The sequence below is a fragment of the Sapajus apella genome, unplaced genomic scaffold (genome assembly GCF_009761245.1).
Source record: "Sapajus apella isolate SASKATOON/1434 unplaced genomic scaffold, GSC_monkey_1.0 scaffold161, whole genome shotgun sequence".
Taxonomy (NCBI): Eukaryota; Metazoa; Chordata; class Mammalia; order Primates; family Cebidae; genus Sapajus; species Sapajus apella.
The window spans coordinates 1,584,063-1,610,925 of NW_022437101.1; the positions used below are offsets into that span (position 1 = coordinate 1,584,063).

Below are 26,863 nucleotides of genomic sequence, written 5' to 3' on the forward strand. Positions count from 1 at the left end.
AGGCAATTGGTTTTAGAGCTAAAAATTCAGCTTTTGGGCATCAAAATGTCTGTTTGAATCTTCCCTGGGCCATTCACCTGCTACTTTAATCGCTCTGTGCCTCAGTTTCCTTGTCTGCAAACACAGGCATGACTACAATAAAAGCATCTGCCTTTGGGGCTGAGAAAGCAACAGGGTCCACGTGGGAGTGCTGAGAACAGCCCAGCCCAGGGTCAGCTCTCAGGAAGCGAAATTTTATCGCACTTTCCAGGAAGGAGAGTTACGTGTAAGAGGAAGTGAATTAAGGGCCACAATGATTCTAGCAACAATGACAAGCAGTAGATATTTCACCTGCAAGCTATCAAGATTATTCAGCCTTAGCAAATAAAACAGTGTGGCGTGGATTCAAAGACAGACAGATGCAAAAAGTGGCACAGAAGATGAAGCCCATTAATGGTTCAGACATATTAAATGGGTACAGAATAGACATAGAATATGTGTCCAATACAGAATCATTGCAAAGCAAAGAAAGGAAAGATTATTACATAGATGATATTGCAACAACTGATGTCCCATACAGAAAACATTAAAATTAGATACTTTCTTTAGGCCACAAATAAAAATAATTCAAAATAAATTGAAGACCTAATTATAAAAAATGCAACCACTTAAAAGTAAAAATATTTTTTAAATGTTTCTTAAGACAGAAAAACGAAACACACAAAAAGGGAAAGACCAATACATTTGATTACATCGTGTTGAAAGACTTCTTACAGCAAAGGATGCCACAAAGATAAAAGATAAGCAACATACTGAGAGAAGATATTTGCAACACACGAAATGTACAAATAATTAATATCCACAATACTACATTAAAGGCCAATAATCAAATATAGCTTGGGAGAAAGGTATATAAAATGAGAAATCTACAGAAAAGGAGAGCGGGCTGTCTGATAATGTAGAGAAAGTAGTTATTCTCAGTAGTAATTAGGAACACACAAACTAAAATAAAAACTTCAAGATAAAATTTTATACCCTTCTCATAGTCAAGCATTGAGAACTCAGGCAGTATCAAGTATTACTGAGTATGTAAGGAAATAGATATGCCCACAACCCCAGGTGAAGGGCAATTTGGCAATATCTAATAAAAGGAGAATTTATGCAACATTTCCCCTTCCAGGGATGTCTTCTAGAAAAACAGCAGCAGGTGGGTTTCAGGAGGTAGGGCGAGAGGGCTCATCTAAGCATCCACCGTCAGGCTGCAATTTAGAGACAACCTAAATTCTGAAAGTACAGAAATGGATAAATAAACAGATAAATGACAGTGTTTCTGAAGAAGCTTGTAGAGTAGTTGAGATGAATGCATTTGACCCATATTATCAGAATGCGTAGATAATGCAACATGTTAACTATGCTATGGCGGAGTCTTCCAAAGCTGTTAACAGCTGCAAAGCAACCCAGGAAGGAAGCACAGCCAAGCCTGGGGTGCCGCTCCCTATGGGGAGGGAGGAAAACAAGGGGAGGAAGACAGCCAGACTCCACTTCTTATGTTCTATTTCTCTGATGGATACATTGATTTAGCTACCTACCTTTAAGTACGTATCTAGAGAGAAAGTTAACATTTGATAATCAGGGTGTTGGCTCCATAAATGTCTGTTCCATTAATCTCAGTGTTTGAAAATATTTAAAGAATATTTAAAAACTATTTCTTTAAAAACTTTCTACCAACTCTGTGTGGGAAAGAGTGACCTGGCTTCTCATCCCAGGGTCCCCTAGTCATACTTGGGATCCTGTGTCACGGAGGGACTGGACAGAGAGTGCCCCCATGCCCCCTAAGGCCTCCGAGGCACAGTTTTCCTACACCCTGGGTAACTGGCTTGGTCACCTGCCCTCATGGGCATCCGTCTGCTGGTAGAGTGCATTAACTAGTCCTCTAGTTCCCATTCTCCAGTCAATAAAGGGGAAGCCCAACGTTTTCTTCATTTGCTTTCAACAGGCTCTCATGTTTGCGTTTTGTTCACAAGCATTTACTTATTGGAATTAAGAACATACATTATCATTACGAAAAATGCCAATACAGAGAAACAAATATGCCCTATAATTCTTTTTCCTGAGAAAAATAAAGGATGCTAAGAACCATTTGCTGTATTTCTTTCCAGTCAGTCTTTGGATATGTAAGTAAACACATGCAAAACGTGGCTACTGATTACACGGAACTCTGACTTGTAACGATCAAGTCATCACTTCTGCTTTGTTCACGTCAGTTCATGTCTTTCATGCATTTAATGATACATTAAAGCATAATTAATTTAGTCAAATTCCTACTGATAGTCACTTATTTCTGGTTTTCACTATGGTTTCTGCAGTGTTGAATAATATCCTGTGAAATATTTTGGCCGGGCTTTTACCCTATTATTTCATTAGGTTATATTCTTGAGGGTGGAATTTCTGGGTGAAGGGTTATGAACATCTTACATATTGCTTACAATGACACCCAGATTGTGCCAAATTGCCCTCTGGAGAGACTGAATTAATGAGTCCCCTCACATCCAACAGTGACTGCTCACCACGCGTCAGATCCTGTGCTAAGTGCTTTAAATGTGGTAACAGATTTCATTCTCCCAATAGTCCAACGAGGTGTCCCCAACTTATGGATGAGAAAACTGAGCATGGAGAAAATGAATTATTTGTCCAAGTTGTCCAGGCTGGTAAACAACAGAACCGGGATGAACATTCAGGGAGTCTAGCACTGGATACCCCTCCTAACCACTGTGTACCTCTACCAATAGTATATGAAAACACAAATGAGGTGTAATGCCTTGGCCCAGTGATTAAAACCTTATCCATAAAACACAGGTAATTGTGAATCTATTATACAGAGTTGGTCTGGGGGCCAAATGAGCTCGTGTAAAAAGTTTAGCAGAGCACCTAGCACATTAGACACACTAAAAAATGTGACGTGTTGTTAGTTCTTTAATTATTTTTGTGAGACTGGACATTTTAAAGGGTTTTGTGTCAATAATTCCTTAAGGAATTGCCTGTTTATATAAGTTGTACATTTTTCATTGGATTTCTCAAATTTAACTTCCTTTTTCTCTACCAGGACAGACTGGTTTTTTCATCTAGATAGGTCAAAATGAGAAACAAAGGTTACAACTTCCTTACCTTCCGCCACATCTCTGGTCAGGTACACTACTTCTAACCACCGTGCACACTCTTAATTGCTGCTTGCTGGTTCCTGCCATGTCCTCATGGTCACTGCCAACAGCCCATTTCCATGTGTAAACTGATGGATGTTGTGGCTCTCTGTCTGACATGCTAACTTACGAAGGCCAAAGTCTTTGCTATCCCCTGCTTAGTGCAGACTTCATATGGAAACCTGCTCACAAGACCAAATTTCCCCACATTCAGGATACAACTTATTCTGGAGACACAAGATTTTATCTGGAGACAGACTGCTTACCATTGAGTCTTGGCGCAGTGCAAGTTCTGGGAAAGAATGTCTTTGTATATATGAGGGACATGTGCTGTCTGTTTAGGAAACAACAGTTGATGTCAGAGGAAACTTTGTAAAGCCACACGTCTCTCTTCATCCCTGTCTGTCTCCATGTATGCATATTTCTAACCATCTCTGTATGTCTCTGTCTCTGTGTGTGTGTGTGTGTGTGTGTGTGTGTGTCTGAGTTTCTTCCTCTCTGTCTGCTTCTCTGACTTTGTATTTCTCCCTCTTCATTTGGCCCTACTTTTTTTATTAGTCTTTGCCTCTCTCCTTTCTTCCTTCTTTCAGTGAATGCATTAACAATAGTTTTTAAAAACAAGATACCTCTCAATAGCAGAATCTGCTTCACTGCATGAGAATCCTGATTCACTGTTAACTGTATGGCAGCATCTACATACCTACGTGTTCTCACTCTAAGTCAGTATTTTGATTTGACTTAATTAAATTTAACTTAATTTTCTCACAATCGCAAAAAGTAAACATGATTATCTCCCATCTCGTTAGTTCGGAAAGTTATACTCAGAGAGTTTCAGAGGCGTATTCTACTTTATTAGCAATGAAGCCAACGTTTACACCCAGATTTTTCTAGATACCAAGCCTGAAGCTCCTTCTGTTATGACAGTTCCTGTTCTCATTTAGCACAGAAGCATTTCTAAGTTGCAGTGGGAGTGAGATAAACAAGAGCATTGCTCACTACTAGGTCAAAGTGAGAGAAGCCATCTGTGTAAAGGGACAGAGTTATGCTTTAGGGATTAAGCCCCAGTGGGCTAAGGCTCCCCCAGTTTCCTGCCCACTGAGGCTCCCCCAGACCAGAGACCCCCACAGTCTCCACTTACCCAGGAGGAAGAGGATCCTCAGCATGCTGACTCCCGAGTCCATGCTGGTGCTCTGCTCCTGTCTCCTGGCAGGCCAGGCACAATGAGCCATGTGACCCAAGACTCCGGGGACAGGACAAGCCCCACGTGACTGATGGGGAAGGAAGCCACCGCCACAGCCAGGAGGCTGTTCAGTTCCTCTCAGCCTCTCGGAAGACAGGGCTGAAGGAAGCCACTGTCATCCTGGCCTCTGCCAGGAGCTGGCTGTGATTAGGCCCACTGCACGTGCTGGGATATTATACATAGTGTTCTCTCCTGTAACCCTCCCCACAGAGTGTGGGAACAAAGCACAGTGAGGTGCGATTTCTTGCCCAATGACCCATGTTGCTAAGCATCAGAGGGGTTGTGGGCAAAGCCGGTCTGCCCTGCAGTCCAGCCCTTGCAGTAGCCTCTGACTTCGAGAAGTAGCAAGAAATGCCCCTCCGGCCAATAGTCCGGCTCGGTCACTGTTTTTGTGCCATGGACCCCTCTGAGTCTAGGAATGCCTATCGCTTTCTTCTCAGAATAACATTTTTAAATGCCCAAACTAAAATAGATAAGAATCATAACAGAAATCAGTAGTATCAAGGCATAGTTATCAAAAATATTTTGTCAAACCTGCAGTATAGAAATATACATGCTTCTTTATCCACACAACAAATAGCAAGACCTGGCAGCAGACAAAACAGCTACCACCATCTCGACATGGTGGTAAATGGAATCAATATTTAGAGATATCCATAACAGCTGGAATGTGGATGGAAAAACCTGTGAGTCCTACCAGGAATAAAGTCACCTGGTAGTAATGTTGCTGTGGTTTGTTTGCCACACTACTATTAGAAAAAGATGCTAAGTTTTCCTTAGAGGTTAGAGAACAGAGTTGAAGTTTTTTTCCCATCCAAGTTTATAGGCCCCACATCCAGGTCCCTACCCTGGAGGAGGCTTGGTAGTCACGCAGGCTCAGCCAGCACACGGAGGGCCACATGCTCCTGTACTCCTTTATACCCGTACGTTGTCTCAATGCTTAGCTGTTCAGCCACCAAGTGTGCAGGAAATGTGACTTTTAAAATAGAAATCAACTTAATGACAAGTCTTGAGCCCCCCACCCAACTGAGCTGACAGAAATTGGGCTCTTTTCATTCTTGGGCGCCCTCAGTCAAATCCCTAATGGTAGCAGCCAACACTATGAGCACTTGCTACTGTGCCTGATGTTACCTTAGCAGGATTTCCTGGTGGGAATCACAAGTCTTTCCATCCACGTTCCAGCTGTTACAGGTATCTCTAAACATCTATTCCACTTATCACCATGTCGAGATGGTGGTAGCTGTTTTGTCTGCTGTCCGATCTTGCTATTTGCTGTGTGGATAAACAAGCATGTATATTTCTATATCACAGGTTTAACAAAATCTTGCCCAGGTTAATGGGAACATGTGTAAGAAAAATATTTCACTTTTCCCTAAGCGTACAAGCTGTCCAAGTCCACACAGCAGTGAATATGAGAGCTGGACTCAGAACCCAGGCCCTCGGCTGGCAGTCTAAGCCCCTCATGCACAGGCACCACACACTGCCAAGGTCCACCCAGAGCGGTCCCATTGCCCTAGTGCCACGGATGCCCCCGGGTCCTTCTGCATGGCTGCTGCAGCCCCTTCAGAGTTTCTCATAAATAATGCACATGAGCGGAGAAGGATGGTCATGAGAGAAGTAATTGGCTTCATTTGTGTGCCTTAAAGTTCCATCCATCCACACTTTACTTATTTCATGAAATTACAGTCTCCACCTGCACCAAGAAACATACTCTCTTATTTATCCTGGAATATGTGGAGTTTTTTTCTAATTTTACCCCAGTTTTAATGGGAACATGTATAAGAAAAATATTTCACATTTCTCTAAGTGTACTGAAAGGAAATGCCAGTGCAGACCCCACAATCTGTAGACGGTGGCTGGGGACAGCCGAGCTATATTCAGGCCCGGCCCAGGGCTTCCAGCCACACCGGGCAGTTTCATTTTTATATGAAATCACTAAGTTTCAAATGTCGGGAACTGATTTTAAAACACTTTTGCATGGGATGAGTCAACCTAAACACCAGCGTGAACTTCTGCTCCCTAACACCTGTGGAAACATTCTTGGGGGCTCAACCTGTGCCACATACTCTCAGGAGAGGAGGCGTCTGCTGCCACTTTTGCAGCCTCCGAGTGTGGGAAATGCAGTCTGCTCCCTGCTTAGACAGACAGGCAGAGGCCCAAAACGCCCCGTAAGCTAGAATCTCATGAGATGCCCTGGCACCCAGCCGAGGCACCTCAGTGAGATGATTGTGTGCCTTTTCGATGTGGCACAATGCACCCAGAAGAACGGGTGCCCCTCCCCATGCTCCAGTCATGAATGCCCAGTTCTGACTGTGAGGCTGCTCCTGTCACTGGTGTGGGATGGCTTGCACTGGCTGGGGAGCTGTGAGGGCAAGGCCCAGAGCACAAGGCCTAGCCCCTGTCACAGCACAGGCTCCCTGCCGGGTTTGTTGAATGAAGAAGTCAATTCACCCCATCTACTCTGGAGGCTGGGGCGGGAGAATCGCTTCAACCCATGAGGCAGAGGTTGCAACGAACCAAGGTCACGACACTGTACTCCAGCCTGGGTGACAAGAGTGAAACTCTATCTCAAAAAAAAAAAAAAAAAAAAAGAAGTCAATTCACTTTAATTCACTTTCTTATCTCATGCCCAGCCAGCCTAGCCTCCAGCCTACCTGGCAGGAATGTTTTCCAGGTCATCTAGGTGAGGAGGGTCACTGCATTGCCAATCAGAAGAGAATGAGCCCCACTCCAGCAGCTCTCAGGTCCTGCCCCACACTCGGGTATGCAGCCTCCTCCAAGGCCACCAAGCCTGAGACTATTCTGTCCTTAACACTCACCCTCAGGACCAACCAGGATGCTCACGGGACTCATGTCTCCGTGAATGCCTTTAATGCAAGTCACAAGAAACTACCAAACTCCATCATTATGCAAGATTTTTTAAAATTTAAAGATAGGGAGGATTCAACACACAGATTTGTTTATTGGCCTTACATAGAACTATGCAGCTAACAGTTAGAAAATGACCATTTTTTTCAGCATGCATGCAATATTTACTCCCCATAGTGGTCATACGCTGGGCCATAATATAAGTCAAAAATTTCAAAGAAGAGGTGACATATAGATCATATTTTCTTATCACAATGTAATTGAATCAAATGACAGTAACAAAAATACGTAACAGAAATTTCTATCAGTTTGGAAATTTAAAAACATTTCTAAGTAACTCATAGATCAAAGAAAAAATTATAGTGAAAGTTAAAAATAGCTGGAACTTAATAATGAAAATGCTGCACAACCGATTTTGTAGAATGCAAGCCAGGTAGCATTTAAAAGGAAATGTTTATGTAAATACTTAGAAAAGAAGAACTGAAAAAGGAATGAGATAAGCAACCAGTTTGAGAAGTTTAAAAAAGAGTTAGCCCAGAAAAAAGGCAGAAGAAAGGAATCAGTCAATATGAGCGCAAAAATGAATGAATCAGAAAGCAAAGATACAATAAGGAGGATTAACACATCTTAAATGTTTCTTCTTAAAAAACTAATAATATGAAAAACTCCTCACAGAATGGGTTAAGGTAAAAGAAGAGGAGACAAAAATAAATAGTATTAAAAATAAATAAGTCCAAAAAGGTAGCAATGATGGCTTTATTAGCATTCTTATGCCAATTAATTCGAAAACTTTGATGAAATGAACACAATCTCCGGAAGATATAACTTAAATTGAAATGAACTTGACAAAAACAACAAAACGGAAGGATCCTGATGCCTTTCAAAAAATTCAATCAAATGGTTAAAAAATCTTGCCACAAAGAAAATATTCAAAACCATTTTACAGATTTTTACAGAAATTTTAGAAACTTTAAGGACTAGAAAATTACAATATTAACAAACTAGTTCAGATAACAGAAATAAAATGAATGTTCTCTGACTCATTATGTGAGGCTAGCGTAATCTTTCTACCAAAACCAGGCAAGAAGAGAGGGAGAAAGTAAAAGTATATTCCAATCTCACTAAATAAAATATAGTCCAAAATTCTTTTAAAAATTACCAAATCAAATGTAGCCAAAAAAAGGATAAGCTATTATGATCAAGTCATTCACCACTTTAATGGATTAAAACAGAAAATAACTTAAATTAGCTTAATAGATACAGTAAAGCATTTGATAAAATCCGTCATCCATTCATGATAAAAACTCCTAATAAACTAGAAATAGATAAAAACTTCTTTTTTTTTCTTTTTTTAAGATGGGGTTTCACCACATTGGTTAGGCTGGTCTCGAACTCCTGACCTCAGGTGATCCGCCCACCTCAGCCTCCCAAAGTGCTGGGATTACAGGCGAAAAACTTCTTAATCTAATGAAAAGATACCTGCCAAAATATAAACACAAGTGTCATGATTATGGTATACCACAGAGGCAATTTCTTTAAAATTAGGAGCAAGATGCCCTTTATCACTATTTCTATTCAAAATGGTCTAAGATCTAGTTAGTGAAATTTTTTTTAAAAAAAGGAATACAAAGAATGAGCACTGGGGAGGAAGAAAAATCATATAGATTTTTCTTAGTTGATATGTTTGTCTACACAGAAAGCCTCCAAGACTCAGAGATTATTGTTAAAATAATAATATGGCTGAATACAAGGTCAATATTTTTAAAAATCAATTTAATTTCTATGTATCTGTAACAAACAGAAAACATATTATTAAAAATATAAAATTACATAACCACTATTCCACAATGTATACATATTGCAAAATAACATGTACCTGAAAAATACATGCAATTTTGTTAATAAATAAGTACATAAAAACTAATAATAATTAGACCAGAATCACCAAAAATTCTCTCTCTTTCTATATACTTGCCTTTTTAAGGAATATAATAAATATATAACACATTTATTTTACATATATGAATAATGAATCTAACAAAACTTGCTCAAGATGCATGGAGAAAACATTAGTGTACAGCATTAAAAAGGATCTAAGCAAACAAAAAGTGTGTCAGTATGGAGAGGAAAACTCAAAAATCCTTAAGTTGTGGATTTTTCTCAAACTAATCTGTGGTGTCAATACTGTCGTTTACCCAACTTCATTAGCAGTCAAAAAAGGGAAAATCAAGACCACAGTGAGACACCATTTTACACATTCATATTAGCAATAATAAAAATCTTGGATAATATTAAACTGAAGTGAGAATGTGAAAAAATATGGTGTAACATCAGCAATTTTCTATTGTTTGGTAAATTTGAAGGTTTGTGTATCATGTGATTCAACAGTACTCCTCCTGAGCATATGCCCAGGGACTCTCTCACACACATACATTCATAGACATAGAAAAGGACATTCATAGAGCATAATTGGTAACAGCAAAAAAGACCTTGGAGGAAACATGAAATCCATCAACAGGAAATGGATAAATAATTTATGATACATTTTTGTAGTAGAATAGTATAGAGTTATAAAATGAATAAATGACAGCAACCTAGGACAATTTGGATAAGTCTTAGAAACATAATATTGTATGAAAAATCAAATCGTGAAAGAGGATAAAAATATTAATTTCATAAAGCACAGAACCAAGCAAAGCTATACAATAAAAAAAAACCAGAGATACATATATATTCTTCATTAAACAGTATTTTTAAAAATCTAGAAAATGATAAACACAACATTCAGGAGAGATTTATCTCTCAGAGCAAACAGAGGGAGGAGACAGAAGGAACGCACAGTAACATGCAAAGGTAATAATCTGGTTCTTTAATCGTGAGGTAGGTGTATGGGTACTTGTTTTGTTAGTAGGAAAGTCAGACTCTGAGTTTTTCCTAAAGTCCTGGTTTAAGTCCACTATCTTAGTACAATTGTAATAGCATCCCCTTTCACTCTCAAAGGTTTGGCAAATGTCCTTATTCAAAACATACATATATTATGAAGAATTAGATGTTTATTAAAGATTGCATAATTAAGAAGTAACTAACACAAATATTAATGCCAGCAAGGTTGTGTTAACAGACATTTCAATGGTTTCATTCATTCTAGCAATTAGCAATTCTAGCTTTAAAAATTTGTCCCAATTTTGACCCATTAATTCTACTTTAAGGGACATTGCTCAAGGAAATAATTGAACAAAAATATATGGATATATATGTAAGGATGCTCACTGCCAAATTATTTGAAATTGAAAGTCAAAACAACAAGTAAAAGACAGGAAACAACCTAAATTGGAACACATCTGACACAATGGTAAGCAGGCAAGAGGGCGTTCACCAGGAAATGAGAGTTCCTTTCTTATCACCACCTTGCCTGACTTTCGATAAGCAAATGGGTGTGGATACCTGTTTCCAGGCAAAAAAGAAAGCTGGAGGTTGGAAGTAGACATGGTCAGTGGTTGCAGCCCATTTGTCCAAGAACTTTTGCAATTAAAGAACAGTGTGACCTTGTGTATTAGTTCATTCTCAAGCTGCTGATAAAGACATGCCTGAGACTGGGTAATTTATAAAGGAAAGAGATTTAATTGACTCACAGTTCAGTATGGCTGGGGAGGTCTCAGGAAACTTATAATCATGGCAGAAGGGGAAGCAAACATCCTTCTTCACATGGCAGCAGCAACGAGAAGTGCACAGCGAAGGTGGGGAAAACTTCTTATAAAAGCATCAGATCTTATGAAAATTCACTATATGAGAACAGCATGGAGGCAACTGCCCCATGATTCAATTGCCTCCCACTGTGTCCCTCCCATTACACATGGGGATTATGGGAACTACAATTCAAGATGAGATTTGGGTGGGGACACAGCCAAACCGTATCACCTTGGTCCATAGCAGATGATATGAGTTAAAATAAGAATATGTGTGCATTTAGGGGAAGTCTAGAGGGAATCTTACACATAAATATGACCCAATTTTAGCATAAATACATATACATGTGTTTTTGTTTTAATACTCTTTCCTGATTATAAAAATTCGATCTTAGTTTCTACATACACATGCCTTCATTTCTTTCCCTATCTCTGTATGACCATGCACACTTCTGTTGCTGACCCAAGAATAATACTGTGATTCTAAGTTTTCCCAAATATGTCCAGGACATGGTAAAATGTATAAAGCCTATTAAGGTACTAATGTAAATCTCACTATTAATTAATCTTGAAACAATGAAACCACCAAAACCCAAGGGCAACTTTCAGTTTTTTTTCCAGTGCCCTATGGGAGCCAAGGAGCTGGTGAGCTGCGGAATGGACTTTGGGGAAGCCACAGACCAAGGCCATGTTCAAAAATACAAAGGGTTAAAGCTCAGGAAACCTGTCCCAGGAGCTCCTGGCCAAGGAAACTGAGGCATGGCTTTCTGTGAGCCCAGCTCAAAGGGAGGCTAGAGGACAGAACAGCAGGCTGGGCGTCTGATTTCATCCATACTTGGCCACTTGAAGGCTGTGTGAAATTAGGAAACTGTGGTCCATATTTTCCTCACTGTTGAAAAAAAAGACCTTTGTTCTCCTCCCATATCTCTTAGAACATTGTAAAAGTTTGCATTTATTGAATTTGAAGAACAGCAAAAAATCCAAGCTACCCAGAGGCCTTGTTTCTTTACCTCAACCATGAGTAAAGGAGGGCCTGATATCTGGGCATCTTATATAATGCAGGAAGCGTCTTTGAGAACACTACTAAATATTGGGGGTCACACAGCTTCACCTCATTTTCTCAGGAGTAATTAACATGTTTCTTGGCTTCTCTACCTAGGAAATGAGCCTCAAGTCAATGACAAATTCTCAATTTGTATGAGATTCATCTCTGGAATCACAAGAGTTAAGTATAGACAACAATTTCCTTTGTATTAAAATGTGTCATCTTATAGGTAAAAATTCTAAAAATACATTGACATGAAAAATATTTTCTTACCTACACAATCTCAAAGACCTATCTACTCAGTTAATAGTCACACCAGGATATATTGTTTACTAAGTAGTAAGACTTGGGATGAAAAAGAAGAAACAAATTTTGGAGACAGAAACAGTCTTGGGGTTAAGCAAAGCTTTTAAGAAAGAAATTCAGAGTCAGCTGCAAGGTAGTGATTAAGAGCATAGACTTAGGGCCAGATAACTTTGACTCTAGACCTAACCTGTGTCTTTGTTTTTGCATTTGTAAAACAGAAATGAAAATTTACTGATAGGGCTGTTATGAGAATAAAGTGAATTAATAGTCCTGAACACTGACTAACTCATAGTAAATTTAAGTGTGTCTTGTCTATGCTATTGTTGTTTTTTGTCATGTTGACTTACAAAAACGAGCTCAATTTTGAGTGACCTATACGATGAATGCTACAAATCTATAGTGGTAGATATAATGGATGACTTAAATAAATGGATATTTATCACAGGTTCCTAAATAGACAGGCATAGGGTCCCTGGTAGACCAGCACAGGGCTTCACCCTGAGAAGTGAGAAGAATGAATGAAGCCCTAAAATGTAAACTGAAAACCATGAGAAACCCTAGAGGAGACAGAGGCAGTTGGGTGTCAGTGTGCACAGTAGGAATTGGCAGGCAGGAGCAGAAGAGGCCTGGGCACCCTGCACCAGGTTCAGGCTGGAGGGAAGCCCTCTGCTTGGCCTACTCTCATCCCTCTTGCCTGGATGAAGCCAAAGAATAGTGGGGCAGCCCAATGCCAGGTGGAGGTGATGTGTTCACGGCAGGAAGACACCAGAGTGGAAGAGACCAATATCAACAGGTGAATGCTGACTGAACCAGCCCCTGACCCTTTTCTGACACTGCCTCCACCTTACCACACTCTCAGGGAACACATGTCCACAGCACTGCTGCCAAGAAATAATAACTGAGGGCAGGGCCACATGGAGTTACTGAGCAGCCACATAAGGAGAGATAAGCTTTAAGGCTTAGGGGGCGGGCTTAGGTGTCCAAATAAGGAGTGTCTGAACCCAGATCCTAAAACCAGAGGAATGTCATTCAACATGCTCTCAACTCCCTTAACAAGGCACCAGCGGAGCCGGGGCAGTGCTGGTCCTCCAGTGCGGGTCACCAACCAGCGCAGCCAACAGTCCTAAAATAACATGAGTTCACACAGAAGGGAATGGGGCATCTGAATTGAAAAGTGAAAAACTAAACAGATGACAATGATTAGAGTTAATGGAACCGGGAGTAAAACAAATAATTTAACATAAGCCCACAAAAATACTCAGGGATAAGAGAGACTGTTGAAAACATTGAGCAGGAATGAGCAGTTATAAAAAGGAATTAACATAGAGTCACTGAGTATGAATGCATGTAAATAAGGAATACAATGGAGGAGATAAAAGAGAGAATATAGCAGAAAATTCATTACTGAGTTCTTAAATTTTAAGTTTTCCTGAAATCTCTCAGAAAACACCAGAAATAAGAATAAGAGAATGGAAAGAATAAAATAAATATGAAGAAGCTTGGAGTAAAAGTGTCGACATTGAAATACATGGAGAATTGGAAAAAGAGAAAAAAATTAAGACAAGGAAGGAATATTTAAATAAATAATAAATTGGATTTCTCAGAAATAAAGATTAAGGATTTCAAAAAGAAATTGCTCAAGAAATGTTAAAAAAAAAAAGGATCTATAAGGAAGAAAACCATCTATGTGTTAAAATTTATTATTCTTAAAATCTATTACTAAAATTTAATACTATCACAGAGAAAAACATTCTAAGACTTATATAACAGAAAATGAACATCACTGACAAATGAAAATAAATCAGACTACATCAAGTACCTCAACTGAAACAATGGATGTGCCCATAAAATGGAGAGTTGAAGTAAAAGAATTTAAAACCAAAAATTTTATAACCAGCCAAACTCTCATTTAAAATCAAAGATAAAATAAAAAATATTCTCAGTCATGCAAAATGTCAGAGTCTCTTTGAAAGGACTCAGAGGAAATACTTTTGCAGAAAAGATAAATTTTAGAAGGCAAAGAAAGATACTAGAAGTTAGTGTTAAAACAAAAACAAAAATTTCAAGTCTATTGCCCAAATGTAGAATCACCAAACAAATGGGCAAAATTCATATTTCTTAATAAAATCCCTTTTTCTCCATTTTCATTTTTTCCACTGTTTTGACTTTGAAAATAATGATGGACATACACTTACACATATTATAAGAATTCAAATTCTGTATGATATTAATATGGAGGTGAAGATAGGAGACTAGGAGAATGTCAGATGGAAGTTAATTTATGCTAACAAAATTACCTTATTCCAGGAAAGACATAGATATTGATAAACTCAAGAAATTAATGAAGAGAAAAACATCAGTGTGGATTATGGTAGGCTGGGGATAAACATCGGAGTCATAAAAATGGGCTGCTTAAGTTTTAAATAAACAAAAGAAAACTCAGCCTGTCTAATGAAACCTAGGAAAAGAGAAAAAGAACAAATGACAAAAAGCATAGTAAATGGAAAAGGTAAAAGAACACTACAAAAATAAATTATGAAATATTACAAAATAAGTAAAGTAAATATGACAAAATAATATTTTTGCGACTTTGGAGTAGATAAAGAATTCCTTAGTAAGATTGAAAATACATAACAAAGAACACTGATAAATTGCACCTCATTAAAATTAAGAAATTTTGTGCATCAAAAACATTATTAAGAGTAAAACTACAACCTAGAGTGGGAGAAGGCATTTATAATACATGTATTTAACCCAGGCCTCATCTCTAGAATGTATATATAGGGAGAATATAGCAAATATTCCCTGGAATCAATAAAACAAGACAAGCAACTAGATAAAAAAATGAGCAGAAGACTTAAGAAGGCACTTCATGCACATCACATACACACACACACACACACACACACACACACACACACACACAAAGACATCCAAATGGCCAAAAAATATATGAAAGTGTGCTCAATTCCATTTGTTAGCAGGGAAATGCAAATTAAAATTATAATCTGATGTGGCTGTATATCTACCAGAATATCTAAAAGGATAAAGACAGAAAATTCCAAATGTTGGTGAAAGTGTCAAGCAAACAGATCCCTCATACACCGCTGGTAGGACGGTAAATTGGTACAATCACTAAAATATTTTGCAATATCCATGAAGGCTAAATATACAAACACACACACACACACACACACACACACACACACGCTCAGACCCACCAACTCCACTTCTATTTATATACCCAAGAGAAATGCGTGCATGTGTATATTCACCAGAAGAAATGTACTAGAATGTTCATAGCCCAAACAGAAACAGCAAAAATCTGGAAATCATCACAATGCCCAATAATTAAGTAGTAAACAAATTGTACATTTACACCATAGAATTCTATATAATGATAAACAGACACAACCACATCTTAGATGGGTCTTATTAATATAATTCTGTATAAGCAAAATAAATCAGATATGTTTATGTAAAGTATAAAAGCAGATCGAATTAATTTCTGCACTGAGAAGCCAGGATAGGGTTTCTGCTGGGGTGGGATGATTGAGAGGAAGCACAGGGAGTCTGGGGTGCTGGTAATGAACTGGGAGCTCTACACACAGTGTACTCTTCTGTGAAAATTCTTCTGATATGTACGTGTATATATACATTCCCTGCATGGATATTGAATATACATTCCTGCACATGTACTGAGCTTCAATAAAAATTGAAGAATGTAAAGGGGGACACTTCACTAATTATAAAACTATTAAAAATGTATAAAACAACTTATATGAAAATTTGTAAAATGCCCCAATCTGTTGTCCATGTGTTGTTAACCAAAGATATATTTTTTAAAGGCATTCAAAAAAGTGACAATAAGGGACAAAAAATGTAATAGATAAATATAAAAAGCAAGGTGGCGATTTTAATATGTAATAAAACACAATTTAAGGTGACATATTACATGAGGGGGAAAGATGAATATTATACAAACTGAATATTATATATATGAATATTATACATACATAAATAAAGAAATATAATGATCAGGTGCATGTAAGCACCTAAAAAGTAATCTTAAAATACATAAAGCAACAACTGAAAGAAGCACAGGGAGAAAGAAACAGGACTACCTGGAGAATGTTACGTATCTATTTCTGAAACTGAAAGATCAAGTAGACAAAATAATCAGGAGTTAGACAATTTGAATAACACTAAAAATAAGGTCATACTAATGCATTTATACTCAACAGAGAGAATACAAGTTTTAAAATGCATCATTTCCTCTTACATCTCATTGGCAAGAACTTTGTCACATGACTGTACCTAACTGCAAAGAGGCTGGGAAATATTATCTTTCACTCACATGTCCTATGTACAGATGAGAGATTTATTACTAAGGTAAAAGAGGGGAGGAGAAAGGAGACCCACAACAGAAATGATTAACAAAACACTTGTTATTTACAAAGACTAACACAATGGACATCTAGAAGACTTACAAGGAGGAAAGAAGAAATAATGCATAAATAAATAAGATACCTATGTAACAAACCTGCACGTTCTGCACATGTACCCCAGAACTTCATATATATATGTAGATAAAGCAACAAATCATTCTTACACAAACTTTTACAGTAAAAAAAAGTGAAACCTATTCAACTTATTTTAATAAAAGCTCATATCAGCTGGGTGTCAAAATCAGATAAGAGAAGAACAAAGATATTCACGTATGAATATATACATTTTATATAAAATATTAAACAATAAAATTCTACCACTTATTTAAGAAAACTAATAAACTATACCAAAATAAGGTTTATTCAAAAAATTCAAGAATGGTTTGAAGTCAGAAAGTCAATCAATGTAATTCACTATATCTGTAGATCAAAGGCAAAAAATTATATGATTACCTCAATAGATGCAGAAAGTACATTTAATAAAGTTCAAAACCTGTTTATTGTTTTTAAAAGCAAAAAGAGTTCTTGATATTGAAAAAGAAGAAACAAAATTGCCATTACTTCCAGATGAAGCAATTATCTAATAGAAATCTCGACAGCATTAATATACAATTATAAAAACTAATAAAGAAGCTAAGCCAGATATTTGAACACAAAGCAACCATATAAAGCAATAGCTTTCTTTTACAGCATCAAAAGTAAATTCAAAAATATTTCAAATATTAAGACACCATGCTCAATAGTAACATAAATTTTATACTATCTGGAAATTTAATGAAGAATGCATAAGTTATTTATGGAGACATGTATCTCCAATGAATAACATTAAAGAAGACCTAAATAAATGCAAAGAACATCACATTTACGTAAGGAACAATTTAACATTCTAAAGATAGAAATGCATAGATTCGATATAATGACAATAAGAATTCCAGGTGAATTTTTAGGAGCTTCATAGGCTTATTTTAAACCTTATATAGATAAACACAAGTCGAAGAATAACTAAGAAGATTTTTTTTTTTTAAAAGAGGAGCCTGAGTGTGGGGTATAGATGAAGGTTGTTGGTGGAGGGGACCTTGCCCTGCTAGATGCTAACCCCTACTAGGTGATGGTGGGAATAATGAGATGATGATGATGATGATGATTCTTTTGTACAGTAACGTATTTTTTTCATTGCTCTTCATTCCTTCCCACATCTTGAAACTTCCATCTGCAAGAATTTTCCTTCTTCTTGAAGTGTACCTTTGTATATTTTTCAATGTGCGTCTAAAGCAGACAAATTCTGTTTATTTCCAGAAAAGCCTAGGTCACTTCCATTTGCATGGGATTTTTTTGCTAGATATCATCAGAATTAAACAGAGGCAATAATTTCTCTTTATCACTTTAAAAATATTGCTTTATTGCCTTTTTTTGTTTAAAAGTCAGCTATCTGCAGTAGAAGTCCCAGGTATTAAGTAGTCTAACTGGGTATATATCCAAAGGTTTATAAATTGTTCTATTATAAGGACACTTGCACACGAATGCTCACTGCAACACTGTTTACAATAGCAAAGACTTGGAACCAACACAAATGCCCATCGATGATAGATTGGACAGGGAAAATGTGGCACATATACACCATGGAATACTATGCAGCCATAAAAAATGATGAGTTCGTGTCCTTTGTAGAGACATGGATGAACCTGGAAACCGTCATTCTCAGCAAACTGACACAAGAACAGAAAATCAAACGACGCATGTTCTCATTCACAGGCGGGTGTTGAACAATGAGAACACATGGACACAGGGAGGGGACCATCACACACTGGGGTCTGTGAGGGAAATAGGGGAGGGACAGCGGGGTGTTGGGGAGTTGGGAAGGCATAACATGGAGAGAAATGTCAGATATAGGCAATGGGGAGGAAGGCAGCAAACCACATTGCCATGTATGTACCTATGTAACAATCTTGCATGTTCTTCACATGTACCCCAAAACCTAAAACACAATAAAATATATATTTAAAAAATAGTAACCAGAGTAGAAGGGGTCTAGAGTAATATATTTTTATTTTAATGATTTTCATTAATATATGATATTTGTACATTATTGATGGGGTACATGTGATGTTTTGATACAAACATACAATGTGTAATGACCAAAAAAAGATTACAAAATGTAGGAGAGCTAATTTAAGAAACGGAACATAAAATTTGATTCAAGATTGAATATTTATTTAGAATGAGAGAAGAAATCACAAAAAATTACAAATTTGTAAGAAGCTAAAAATAACACTAATACTAAAAATTTTTTAAAGACAAAATAATATTTTATTAATTAACTGCCTGAAAAGACTAGAATACATTTTCCTCCATTTTCTTGCGACATATTCTTTTGTGTGTCTTCATATAACTATCTTTTATAAAGAATTAGGAAACTTCTGCCAGAATTTATTTTTTGTTACCGATTGTTTATTCAAGTTTCTTTAGTGCCACTCTTACTGGTAACGTAGAAAAAAAGTTTATGATTGTTTCCAAAACTGGGGAAACCCTTACCAAGTTTCTCTCATATATTAGATATAAGATGTGGAAGAATTTTTTATTGAGTAGATTCTGCTTCTGTATGTACCGAATCTTGTGTGTGTTTGCTCCTTTGCTTGTTTTTCTCTACTACCCACATACTTCCACTGCCAACCACCACAAGGCACATGCAGACTTAGATGCAACCTTTGACCTTATACCTCTGTGTAGCACTGAGAACTGTTTCTAAACCATAACTATATATGTAAAAGTAACCACGAATCACACAATTATATCCCATTGAACCAAAACTAAATAAATCCCCAGCTCACCTTCACTGCTGCCTGATTCCCAAAACTCCTAGAACTCCTCTAACATCACCCATCATACAGATTAGTACATGAAGGGAAACTTGGAATGGAAAAGGAATGGTCTTAACAGTTAGAGTTAAAATTTCTTACTAGCAAATTTTATAATAGCTTTGACCATGTAAGCAAATGCCCAAGAAGGTCCCATGTAAGTGAAGAACCCTGAAGTTTAAGCCTCACCACCACCAAAATATATCTCTGGCAGTTTGTCTTGTTTTTGCTCCTTAGTAGATTATTTTTCTTCTTTTTCTGTCTACCTTTAATCTTTTTCTTTGTCTTTCATTTTCACCAATTTTACTCTGAAATGCCTAAGTATAATTTTTCTTCAGATTTATCCTGCTTGGGTTTTCCAGGACTTCTTAAATGTGCGACTTGAGTTTGTTGTTGTTGTTGTTGTTGTTGTTAGTTAAAGAAAATTCTCAGCCATTGTCTCTTAAAATATTGTTTGTGTTTGCTTCTCTCTATCCTCTCCTTTTGGTACTCTAGAATTTTCACTTGATGGAAACATCACTAAAATGATTTTCTTAATCCTGTTTTATGCCTTCCAATTCTCTGTCAATGTTCACAATTTTATCTTTTATTTCTTTGAACAAAGTAAGCATAGTTCTTCCAAAGCATATATTCTGGTAGCCCTATTTCCTGAATCAGCTATGGATCTGCTTTTATTGTCCATTGTTTCCCTCCTTTTTTGTGTGTATGTCGCGTGTATGTGTGTGTGTATGCATGTGTGTGTGTGTTTGTGTGTTCTCAAACACACCACAGAAAATTCTGTGTCTTCTCTATGCCTGCTCATTATTTTTTAATGAGTCTCTGGCATTATAAATAAAAAATTATAAAATTATTTTAACCCTGGGACAATGTTATCTTCCTTCGAATGGATTCATGTTGCTTTTGACAGTCTTTTTTGCTAGGTTTCCCTAAGAAAACTGCCAGAGATTATAATGCATTAAAGCTGATTTCAGACTTTTCAAGAACCAGTTTGTTTCTGGTTGACCATTCTAGGGATTAGTCCTTCTGCATCCTCACCCAAAGCTGGGAGGGTTTCCAGGGTTCCTCTTCCTTGGAGGCTTCTGAGTTATAGCCCTCAAAGCTATTTGCAGCTTTAATGACTTCTCAGCTTCTCAGCCACCTCTTGTGGAATTGAAAGATTACTCTAGAAGAAATTTTTTTAAAGTCCAGGTTCATTTTTCAGTTTTACCTACTGACCTTATTCTCATAACTCTTCACTGCCTTGTTATCTCTCTGCTGCCTTCAAACAGATGTTTTAAAATACGTATTTTGTCTATGTCTTCTAGGCATTCTTAATAGGAAGAATTGAGGTCTGAATTATATAACCTATACTCTTGGAAGTCCAAGTCCCCCAAAGCCAAACTTGTTTCAGTGTACTATGATACTTGTAACTATGGTGACACCTTCAAAGCCCTGTATTTAAGGAGATGAAAAACCTGAAACAGATGGATTCATGGAATTTAACCATCTGCTGACTATTCAAAAAAAAAATCTGGTTATCTATATTACTGTGGATTGATCACATCATTTAACTTTTTTAGTGCAGAAATACAGACAACATCCCTAAGCAATGTTCTGGTGGTGAGACCATCTCTAACACGTAGAAAAATAAGCTGAGATTCTCAAAGCCAAGCAAAATTTGAAGTGCACATCCACAGCTAAGCTCATCATCCAAGGCTTTGCCCCACTCCTCCTGTGTGCAATGCTTCTGTTCCCAAGAGATCCCAGACTCTGAGCATCTGCCCAGTGTCAGTCTGTCCCCACTCATCCTAGACATGCTTACATAAGGGGATCTCAGTCCATGTGCTTTCTCCCTTTCCTTGAGCTCCCTCTCCACCTGTTAGTTGCAGCTCAGGATATATACATTTAATTAATTAAGCTTTACTTCCAACTGGTAAATAGTGGGAGAAGTGTCAGATTTACATGGTGGATAAATAACATGGGATTTCCCAAGAGACTCCGTCCTGGTGAAAGAGGGTAACTGTAATTTTCAGCTGTGAGTAATTGTACATAATATAATCCTAAATGATTTTTCTTCTGTAATTTCATTAGAGTTTAGAAATTTAATTAGATTTTGAATCACTCTGAAATAAAGTAGCAAAACACCGAGAGACTGAGAGCAGTGGTTATTTTGTCCTTTGAGGCCACATTCTTGGTCTCAAATTGGCATGTCTTCATTAGCAGGAAGTTTGCAGAACTTCTTGATATATTATTGTCTTTCAGAATGGACTCTGAATAGGTCTTCGGAGAGCATTAGAAGAGTACACAATTATTATGCACGCTCTTCTTGAGGTTTAAGATCATCTGCCTTGCATATACTTAATAAAAATATGTCTCTAAAGTTGTTTAAGAAACTGTGGAGATAGGAAAGATGTTCCTTGAATGCCCCAATGCTGTTCCTGGATTATTAGCAACTACCTGTACATTATGATGCAGTGAGGGGCTGTTTGCTTAACTTTAATGATTATGTAAGGTTTATGGTTATTTTTATTGCTACAACATATGAACTGTCATGGTGGCTGTAATTAGAGGCAAGCTAAAGTGTTACTGTTACTTTCCCCTGGGACCAGAAGGGAACAACTTCCTTCTTATCAACTTTGCCTCTATGCAAAAGTTGGCAAAAAAAAAAAAAAAAAAACTGAATGAACTGTTCTTACCTAAAAACAGGTTATAACAGGAAAAAATAAATAAAAAGAACATTAAAACTTCAGATCAACAGCTTGCTCCTAATGAAGCTGCAAAAAAAAAAAAAAAAAAAAGAAAAAGAAAAAAAAATCTTCTGTCCTCTGAATTGTTTGCATTTGTTTAATTCTCTGAAGGGCTATTGCCCAGATCTTTTCCAAAGACCACCCAAGTGGCACAGGGATGGCAGAAATGCTCTAAGGGAGTCTCGTATGTCTCCAGCATGGTGCTGCTGCGTCTACCAAGGCATCACCCCTACATTCCAGGCAGGAGGCTAAGAAACTCAGGACTGATTGGGATGTATGGAGAAAAGAGCTCAGAGGCTCAGGCAGCCTGCACAGCAGATCCTGGGCCACAGAGAAAAAAGACAGAAGCAGCAGGAGATGAAATAGGTCAGACAATTCAACTACTTGGTCCGTGTGAAGAGGGCTGGGTGGATAGGAAGCTGAAGACACAGTTATAAACTCAGCAGATCTAAGTGTCCTGTGGCCTGAATATGAGGATCCATGCTGGGCAGCAGGCAAGAGGAGAAGGATTCTAGAAAAAGGAGAAGTGTGGTGGGAGGTGCTCCTGGGAACACTAGGATTAGGGAATGGAAATCTGGCCCCAGGGGGAGCCCAGCCACAGGCATCTCTGTCTTCACAACGAGAAAGACACGGAGCATGGCACACGTCTCCGCCCACCCCACACATCATGTTGTGCTGTCATCCACCTTCTCCTCTGGATCGAGAGTTCTCCAAGGAACAGGGAGGTGTCTGATTCATTTTTGTTTCTGCTGCACACACAGCAATGCCTGATATACAGCAGGGACTCAATAACTGTTGAATGAATGAATGAATCAGAAAATAGCAAAGAGAAGCCAAAGCCAATGCTGCAAGGCGGAACCTGAGGGAGGCCCGTGACAGTCACAATGTGAACTGGAGCTTTCCTTGGGAAGGCCAGCTGGTAGTTTTCAACAAAAGTTTTAAAAACAACCGTGCTATTTGATATGTGAACTGTATTTCTGTAGGACTTTTTAAAGCAAATAACCTCAAATATGGAAAACAACCCTTTGTACAAACGTCCTTACAAATAGTGAAAAATCAGAAATAATCCAGATGTTCAAAGAGGAGCATTCCAACTCACTTGACAGGATATAGAGCAACTAATAAAGTAATTTTTACAAAGTAATAACATGGAGAAGCCCATGTGGGGGGAAGACAGTGTACAAAATTTGTTTACACAGCACGCTCACAAAAATACATGGGGAAGAAAAAGACTGTAATGAAATATAATAAAATGACATTAATAACTGTATCTGGGCTACATGCCTAGGAGAGAATCAATGTCTCCTCCTCTCAATTTTTCCGTGTTTTTCAAACTTTTATTAACACCACAGCAGTGGTCCCACCTCTTCTTTTTTTTTTTTTAGATGGAGTATCACTCTTTCACCAGGCTGGAGCACAGTGGTGTGATGTCAGCTCACTGCAACCTCCGCCTCCCAGGTTCAAGTGATTCTCCTGCCTCAGCATCCCGAGTAGCTAGGACAACAGGCACCTGCCACCAAGCCCAGCTAATTTTTCTATTTGTAGTAGAGACGGGGTTTCACCACGTAGTCCAGGATGGTCTCGATCTCTTGACCTCGTGATCTGGCTTCCCAAAGTGCTGGGATGAAGTGACCCCACTTCTAAAAGAGCCCTCAGACCAGTCCAGCTCAGTTACCACTCACCTCCTGCCCCTGGCAGGACTTAACATCTGATGGGTCAGATGGCCCAAGGTGGGGCTTTTCCAGGAGAACCATCTCTGGGTTCAGCCCTGTAGTAACTTCTGCCTATAGAAACCTAAATCCAACATCGGGGGAAATGTGCAGCAGCTTTAAGTCATGGAGCTGCACTAAGATCTGTGTATTTGTCCCTTGCTTTAGAAATGTTATTTCATTTTATTTTATACGAATTACTGCAGCTCCCATTTGTGCCAAACTTCTGCCTTTGGTCCCAATCGGAACAATTATCTTCCACGTATCTGCATCCTCTGTCATTTCTACTGGAATTTAGTCCTATTACATCCTGCTCTGAGCTTTGCCTGCTTCTGAGCAGTAGGAAAGAGCTTTCTCAAGGGTCAAACGTCATCCCCTAGCATGGCCTTTGTGGTACAGGCACGGCTTTATCCTTTGCTATCCCCAGATCACCTGCAATCTAAGCTGTGGGGCCCCTTCTCAGTCATCATCACTGCGAGGAGCTGAGAGACACAAGCAGCTCGTGCTGGGGGAGCTGATGCACAGAACAGGCTCTTGAGTGGATCATGAGCTCTAATTAAAGTTGGAGGGGAGGGATGCTAAGGGAGGACTCAGAGCCCAGGATCAAAAATAGACAGTCAGGAGAGAGCGAGCTGTGTTTGGTTAGTAAAGGAGCAGCTGTCGAAAGAAACAGAGGATGCTTAGCTCTGTCCTGAGCTAATGGGGCTGAGATTCTAGAGGGTTCCTGGGCTTTGGAGCAGAGAATTATGGCTTTGGGTCCTGGCTGTACCCCTTACCAGCTGTGCCTAGGAGCAGGGCTCATGGTGGCCTCTGGAAGGGCTCTTAGTGCATGGTTAGGACCTCCACCCAGAAGCCAGCCTGCTTGGGTCTCAGACTCTGTGTATCACCTTGGGCCTGTCACACAACTTCCCTTGGCCTCAGTTTCTTCATCTGTAGAATAAGAATAATGAGAACAGTAAGATCTGCCTGGCAACAAATGAGCAGGCACCTGTAAAGTGGCAGAGCCCGTGTGTGCCACTGGTGGAGTGTTTGCTATTGGATCCAGGACAGCATCTGGCACACACAGGACAACCTCACCCTGACCCTCCCGGCCTTAGTTCTTCCTGACTTCCGGGCTGCATCAGAAGCAGACTTTGTCTGTGGTTCTGTCCTTCTGGGTCCTCCCGGCCCCAAATCCAGCTGCCCCTGCTCCCAGAGTCTCATGTGGAGTGGCTCCAGCTCCATGCTGGCCCTCCTGGAGCTGTCTGGCCTACTTCTCATCTCTTATACCCCAATCTCTCACCAGATAAAAAAAATGGGTTTCGTGGACCCCCTATACCAGGGCTGGCTACAGCCTGGGCACTACAGCCTGGGCACTAACAGCCTTCTCTCCAAACACAGACAGCGGAATGCTGGTGACAGACACCCTGAGTCCCAACAACTCTGCACCCTCACCTGGCCTTACCTCCCCGCCACCCACTCCTTGGCCCTGCAGTCACAGCATACAGGGCTTACAGGCTGCACAGGATCAGAGCCCCCTGACTGGTCCTTCCTCTGTTCCCTGCATCTCTCCCATCCTTGCCCCCAGTGCTAGCACAGCAGGCACTCAGTGGGCAGAACACATTCCGCTACTCCATTACATCCTGCCCCATGCAGCCACTGAGCCAGGTAAGGTGTGGAATCCAGGATTATGGACCCCCAGAAAGAGCCATGATGAAGCCAGGGCCCTTCCTGCTAGAGCTGCTGGAGTGGAAGTCCACACGAGTGGTCATCCTAGGAAAGCTTAGCCCTCAGGCTTCTGCCTCCTTTCCAAGGCTTTCACAGGAACAAACAGGGAATTCCTCATTCTTCAGAGCCTGGGTGAGGAAACCCTTCTCCTTAGGACCTCACAATCACATGGTCTTTGCTGTTCCCCAGAATCACTATTTATTTAAGACGGAGTCTTGCTCTGTCTCCCAGGCTGGAGTGCAATCTCAGCTTACTGCAACCTCTGCCTCCCAGGTTCTAGCAATCCCCCTGCCTCAGCCTCCCGAGTAGCTGGGATTAAAGGTACCCACCACCATGCCCGGCTGATTTTTGTATTTTTAGTGCAGATGGGGTTTCACCATGTTGGCCAGGCTGATCTCAAACTCCTGACCTCAGGTGATCCACCTGCCTCAGCCTCTCAAAGTGCTGGGATCACAGGTGTGAGCCACCACACCCAGCCAGAAACATCATTTATAATAGTAGCCACTAAAAACGTATGGATGAGCAAATGAGCAGATATTGGGCACAATCTGATTCACCTTTTCTGAACACTTATTTTCCTATTAGGGAGATAACTAATGACAGTTCCAAGATGGACTTAATAGAAGTCACTGCCTGGAATAATTTTATTTGGTCATATTCTCATATACAAAATTACACAAAAGGAAAAAGAAATTTATTATATAGCTCCATGTACAAAAGACGTGCAGCTTGGACCAGATCTTATTGCTTTTGGCCAAAAGCCCATGATAAAATTTAGACTAAAGAGTGTATAAGCTGAGATCCTCAGAGTGGTTCAGGGTTACTTCGGGCCCCACTAGAAAGATCTTTAGCATTTCAAAGGCCGTTCATAAAAGGAGTCATCACAGTACCCACCATATTGATTTATCTGAGCTGTCTAAAAATCTCTTTAGCTCCAATGTTTTGAAGAGCTACTGCATAGAAAGAGCGGATCCAGAAGTTACACGTCTGTCTGTATCAGCAGTTAGGAGCCAGCCTTCCGTGGGATTGATTTCCCTGAGTTCTACTCAGAGTAACAAGGGTTCTGGGTGCAGATCTAGAACAAGAGACAGCATGGG

General features: G+C 39.2%; 1 protein-coding gene across 9 annotated transcripts in view; it reads right to left on the reverse strand.

Moving 5' to 3' along the window:
* The window catches only part of TMEM273 (transmembrane protein 273), a 36,920-nt gene extending 32,479 nt beyond the window's left edge, over positions 1-4,441 (reverse strand). For all 9 annotated transcript variants that reach the window (XR_004265068.1, XR_004265067.1, XR_004265066.1 and 6 more), the window contains exon 1: positions 4,315-4,441. Coding sequence is in view for 6 of the 9 variants with exons in the window: in XM_032266850.1 (XP_032122741.1) it covers positions 4,315-4,405 (91 nt within the window). In the remaining 3 variants the exon portion in view is untranslated. The remainder of the gene's footprint in view (positions 1-4,314) is intronic.
* Positions 4,442-26,863: the final 22,422 nt, after the last annotated feature.